General features: G+C 44.6%; 1 protein-coding gene across 3 annotated transcripts; it reads left to right on the forward strand.

Annotated features, from left to right (window-relative positions):
* The first annotated feature begins 2,550 nt into the window (after positions 1–2,550).
* Positions 2,551–5,798, forward strand: LOC119325509. 3 transcript variants are annotated; one of them, XM_037599247.1, is made up of 7 exons: positions 2,551–2,741; positions 2,875–2,919; positions 3,407–4,172; positions 4,254–4,312; positions 4,420–4,548; positions 4,745–4,880; positions 5,136–5,798. In XM_037599247.1, exons 3-7 carry the CDS (start codon positions 3,468–3,470, stop codon positions 5,436–5,438), a joined length of 1,332 nt encoding a protein of 443 aa, XP_037455144.1. In that variant the 5' UTR covers positions 2,551–2,741; positions 2,875–2,919; positions 3,407–3,467; the 3' UTR covers positions 5,439–5,798. The 3 variants fall into 3 exon arrangements, with proteins under 3 accessions (XP_037455144.1, XP_037455143.1, XP_037455145.1); XM_037599246.1 differs by lacking the exon at positions 2,875–2,919 and having other exon boundaries at positions 2,552–2,741; XM_037599248.1 differs by lacking the exons at positions 2,551–2,741; positions 2,875–2,919 and adding an exon at positions 2,825–2,846.
* The last annotated feature ends 403 nt before the right edge of the window (positions 5,799–6,201 follow it).

Here is a 6,201-nt window from a genome sequence, read left to right on the forward strand (position 1 = left end):
CCTGTAGGGCACGCCCCCTGTCTCGTGGGCCTCTTGGGCGGCCACCGACGTACTTCTTCCTCCTATATATACCTACGTACCACGAAAACATCCAGGCACCCGCACAATTTCCACCACTGTAACCGTTTGTATCCGCGAGATCCCATCTTGGAGCCTTCGTCGGCATTCTGCCGGAGGGGGAATCGACCACAGAGGGTTTCTACATCAACATCCTTGCCCCTCCGATGAGTTGTGAGTAGTTTACCACAGACCTACGGGTCCATAGTTATTAGCTAGATGGCTTCTTCTCTCTTTTTGGATCTCAATACAATGTTCTCCCCCTCTCTTGTGGAGATCTATTCGATGTAATCTCTTTTTGTGGTGTGTTTGTCGAGATCCGATGAATTGTGGGTTTATGATCAGATTTATCTATGGATAATAATTGAATCTTCTCTGAATTCTTTTATATGATTGAGTTATCTTTGCAAGTCTCTTTGAATTATCGATTTGGTTTGGCCTACTAGATTGATCTTTCTTGCCATGGGAGAAGTGCTTAGCTTTGGGTTCAATCTTGCGGTGTCCTTACCCAGTGACAGAAAGGGTTCCAAGGAACGTATTGTATTGTTGCCATCAAGGATAACAAGATGGGGTTTATATCATATTGCTTGAGTTTATCCCTCTACATCATGTCATCTTGCTTAATGCGTTACTCTGTTCTTATGAACTTAATACTCTAGATGCAGGCAGGAGTTGGTCGATGTGTGGAGTAATAGTAGTAGATGCAGGTAGGAGTCTGTCTACTTTTTATGGACGTGATGCCTATATACATGATCATGCCTAGATAATATCATAATTATTCGCTTTTCTATCAATTGCTTGACAGTAATTTGTTCACCCACTGTAATACTTATGCTATCTTGAGAGAAGCCTCTAGTGAAACCTATGGCCCCCGGGTCTATCTCTTATCATATTTGCTTCCAATCTACTTTTATTTGCATCTTTATTTTCTGCATCTATATTATAAAATACCAAAAATATATTTATCTTATCATACTATCTCTATCAGATCTCACTTTTGCAAGTGGCCCTGAAGGGATTGACAACCCCTTTGTCACATTGGTTGTGAGTTCTTTGTTTGTTTGTGTAGGTTCGTGGGACTTGTTGAGAAGCCTCCTACTGGATTGATACATCGGTTCTCAAAAACTGAGGGAAATACTTACGCTACTATTGCTGCATCACCCTCTCCTCTTCAAGGAAAACCAACGCAAGCTCAAGACGTAGCAAGCATATCCCTTGTTCATTTAGTTCCTTTGACATGGTGTATATGAATCTAATGCAATTCATTCATGTGTGCAGTATGATTCTGGAGATAATGTGTACAAGGGCAACGTCGCGTCCTTCACAGCCAAGGAGGTGGAGAAGATCAAGGCCAAGGGAGTTGGTTCCTTCTATAACCGCAAGTTCAAGAAGTGGCACTGCCCCTACTGCACCACCAAGCCAAAGCCAAGGGATGGCCGCTTCGATCACCTTCTGTCTCATGCTGAGGATGTGGCGATTCGCGGGGAGGACTACACGATCAGGGGGAAGAATGTCGCCCTCACGAAGGCCCTGACTCCAGCGTGATGTGATCGATATGTGATGCTGTGTTAGTTTTAGTTTGGTTTGTTGAACTGTTGGGTTAATTTTGGTGTGTTGAACTGAATGTCGTTGGTTATGGTTTGTTGAACTGAATTTGGTTATGCCAGTAATCTGGTTATGCTATCTATATTTGTCTATCCTTAAATTTTCATGTGGTATATTTTTCTGTCCTGAATCTATGGTTAGTTATGTTTAGGGGACATGTTGTGAACTATGATCTTAGGTGTTGCAATGATCACACATGTTGTGTAGGAAATCAAATGCATGCTCCAAATGAGATCATGTAAACCTTGGCAAACCTGGACAGTACAAATTCAAGAAAATGCAAAAACAAGTAAAACCTTGGCAAACTATCTATGTTTGTGTAGGAGATCATGTGTGCAAAATTTAAAGTGATTTAGAGGAGGTCAAATAAATTTGAATTTGAGAAAATGTGCTCCAAATGAGCTCCCAGGCTAGGGTAAACAGCCCATTTATAATCAATTTTTTTAACCTACTCTAACTGAGCCAAATGTTTTTTTATTAACACATATTCACTTTCCATAGTGTAGATTCGAAGTCTCACTATTTTTTGAATTATCTTCATATTTTTACATTTTCTTTTTAAAACATATGCTTTAATATAAAAACTATTAAGAACATGTTTTGAAATATGAAAATGGAAAACTAACTTCAGGTCCTTCTTATTCACTTTAAAATAAAGCTTTAGTGATATTTTTGATTTTTTTAAATTTTTCAAAAACAGAAAGTAACACCACCTCCTCTCCTTGAACATAACTAATTTCTTCTATTAATGAAATGACAATGATAATATATATTTTTTCTCCCGTGGAGACAACGGAGTAAATTCTGTCTATGACAGAGGTTACAAACAAAGCGACATGTGGAGTGATTGGCGTCAGGGAGAGAAAAAATAGCCACACGTCCCCTCCTGCGGTGATCCCCCTCTTTGACTTGTAGTTGCAGGTTGCAATCGCAGCTGCTTCCGAGACTCTTGCCTGGACACGAAGAAAGGTAGTTGCATCTGGTCTCGCCGCTTCGCTGCTGTTCGTCTGTGCCCGAGAGTGACCGACCGGGCGCTACCCACTCGTCGTCTCCGATGCCTCTCCTCCTACATCATCAAGGTAACAAGATGTCTTCAGTCGCCGTATTCTTCAGTATCAGTACCACACCTGATTCCCTTGTTGCTTCCGTTGCTTCCGCAAATCCAACAAGAGAAGTTTATTTCGGTAATTTCGACTACAATCTTATTTACAGATGCGGCAGGCAAGGGAATAGAACACTGGAATTTGATGGATAGAGGTCCCTGTTCTCTTATGCTGCCCCCCTTTTGCAATTAGTTGTCTCGGCTGAGCAACTCCCCAACTTAATCCGTGATGAATCTCAGGCCTTGTACAATGGGAGGTGCTTAGAGAAATAAATCAAGCTTTTCTTAAGCACCGGTGCTTATTTGTACAGGGTAGACGCTTAACTAAGCGTCTCTCCTATAGAAATAGGCACCGGTGCTACAGAAAAACTCGGTTTATTCTTCTAAGCACCTCCTTAAGCACCTCCCATTGTACAAGGCCTCACAGATGGAACTCGATATCCCCTCATGATTTCGTGCGATTTTCCAGTCACACATAGGATTCACAATTCCCGTTCCTTTGTCCCTCGAAATTTATCCTCAGTTTTGCGTTTCCCCAGTAACTTCACAAAGCCAGCCTTATCATTGCCCCAATAGCAAGCAAATCCTTTCTGAATGTTTCTCTGAATAACCCAACCATGTTTTAATTTATTTATTTTGCAGCCCTGCCATTTGTCGGCGTCGTCACACCACTGAGCCGTGAGCTCCCGCCGACGTGGATGTGATGTCCATCGCGTGCTGCCTGCCGGTGGTGGAGTGCGTGTACTGCCTGGCATGCACGCGCTGGGTGTGGCAGCGCTGCCTCCACACCACCGGCTACGACAGCGAGACCTGGGGCCTGGCCTCGCCGGGGGAGTTCGAGCCGGTGCCGCGGCTATGCCGGTTCATCCTGGCGGTCTACGAGGACGACCTGGAGACCCCGCAGTGGGCGCCGCCGGGGGGCTACGACATCGAGCCCCGGTGGGTGGTGCGCCGGAGGACGCCCGAGCACGCGCAGGGGCGCGCCCCGACGTACCTGCTGTACGTCGACCACCGGCACGCGGACGTCGTGCTCGCCGTGCGCGGCATGGACATGGCCAAGGAGAGCGACTACGCCGTGCTGCTGGACAACAGGATCGGGCAGGCGGGCTTTGACGGCGGCTACGTGCACAACGGCCTGCTCAAGGCCGCCGAGTGGGTGTTCGACGCCGAGTGCGACGTGCTGAGGGACCTCCTGGCCACGAATCCCGGCTACACGCTCACGTTCGCTGGGCATTCCCTCGGCTCCGGCGTCGCGGCCATGCTGGCTCTGCTGGCGGTGCGCGACAGGGAGCGGCTGGGTGGCGTGGAGAGGAGGAGGATACGGTGCTTCTCCATGGCGCCTCCCAGGTGCATGTCGCTCAATCTGGCAGTCCGTTATGCCGACGTCATTAACTCGGTTATTCTTCAGGTGAGACTCCATGCCAGTTTAGGATAAACAACCCAACTGAATTCTGCTTATATTGTCTGATTCGTGTTTGATAAATTACAGGATGATTTTCTGCCCCGCACCGACATTCCTTTGGAAGACATTATCAAGTCACTTTTCTGGTAAAGAAACCATGATCAACGGGGTAACTCATACTTGCAGGGGTTCATTCTCTGTCTAGTCTATATCTTTTCAGTGTGCCTGATGCAGTCCCCTTTCCTTTGTACAGCTTGCCATGCCTTCTGTGTGGAAATTGCCTCATAGCCACATGTATACCTGAAAGTGTGATGCTGAGAGATCCAAGGCGTCTGTACGCACCAGGCCGGCTTTACCACATTGTTGAAAGGAAGCCTTTCAGGTAGTATGATTTTGCCGGGAATATTTTTCGTGAAGTTTTTCCTACAAATAGAAGGTACTGTTCAATTCATTAGCTTATGTTTACCAGAGAAATGATGCAGAGGCCCTGGCCTCCTGGGTGACTTCAGTTTTAGTTTTTCTTGTTTGGATTTATAACATTGGCTGAGACTTATAGTTTGTTGAAATAACTGCTGCAGATGTGGAAGATATCCGCCTGCCGTTAGAACAGCAGTTCCAGTGGATGGCAGATTTGAGAACATAGTTCTTTCTTGCAACGCGATTTCTGACCATGCCATTATCTGGATAGAAAGGGAAGCCCAAAGAGCGGTAGATGTAAGCCTACGCCTATCCTCCTCTTATTCAGTTATTGCCCATAGAAGTGTCATTCACATAGTACTAACCAATCAAGGCTGAAGTTTCAAAACATAATTGTTTGCACTAATTTTCCGTGGCACCTTCTTCAGCATCAGCCCTTCTCCATCACTAGACAGATATTTTTTCTTCAGGTCTTTGTCTGTAGAGTTACTATGATGCCCAATTGTACAATGCACAAATTGCCTACAAAATTCCTTCCTCCTCATATTTCAGTTGATGCTGGAGAATGAGAGGACCATGAAAGCGCCTGAGAATCAAAGGATGGATGGTGAAACCGCGGCGACAAGGGATCACGGTGAGGAGCAGCAGGCGGCCCTGAGGCGTGCTATAGCGCTAGGGATCGCGGATGTCAACCTGCCGTCAACATACGGAACATTCGACGAAAATGCAAACCCCGAGGAGAGTGAGGCTTCGCCGGTGCTGCTTGACAGCGGCAGGCGAAGAACGGTTTGGAATGAGTGGATCGCGAGGATATTTGAGAAGGATGAATCCGGGCAAATGGTTCCACGGAGATGATGTTGCATGTTGGTAGACGGAATTATGCGTCAAAAGTACTAGAAAAATTCAGGCATACGGTTCTTGGTATCCAGTGCATGCTGTCACGTATTCGAGCATGTTTTGGAAAGCTTGAAATGGCGTTGAAAGAAATAGCAATCGTTGATGTAGGCCAAATTATACATAGGTGAGATGTATTGATGAGTAACTACAGAACTGTACATTGGATCTAGAGAAAGCAGGATTATTTTAGGAGAAAAGTATTATTTTTTTCGAGTAACCGGCAGAAGCACTGGGTCGCTGGGCCTTTTTTCTTCTCTTTTCCCTTTTCTGTTTCTTTGTAAATACAAATGCATTTTGAATTTGGATTTTCTTCCAACAGTGAACTTGTCCTGAATTCCAATTGGAATATTTCTGAATAGGTGAATATCTTGTCTAGATTTTTTGACAATCTTGTTAGGCCACTGTCCAAATGGGCTTTTTAATAATTCATATTTGAATATTTTCTACTTTTTGTTTTTATTTTTAACCCGGGATTACCTGTAGTTTAGATCACCCAAACTTAAACCACTTTCGAACCTTTGATCACTCAAGGGAAATAAGGCAAATATAAATCCTTTCTTCACTGCCCTTATGCAACTTTGGTAAAACTTTTATTCAAAGAAAATCTTTATGGCCTTTAATTAAACTCTAATTTGACTTAGGGTTTATGAATTGGTCATGTTGATCTTCAAATTCCAAACATGCAATGAAATCATGGATGCGATGCTTCTATGAATGTGTC

Source organism: Triticum dicoccoides, chromosome 6B, assembly GCF_002162155.2.
Source record: "Triticum dicoccoides isolate Atlit2015 ecotype Zavitan chromosome 6B, WEW_v2.0, whole genome shotgun sequence".
In the NCBI taxonomy this organism is placed as follows: Eukaryota; Viridiplantae; Streptophyta; class Magnoliopsida; order Poales; family Poaceae; genus Triticum; species Triticum dicoccoides.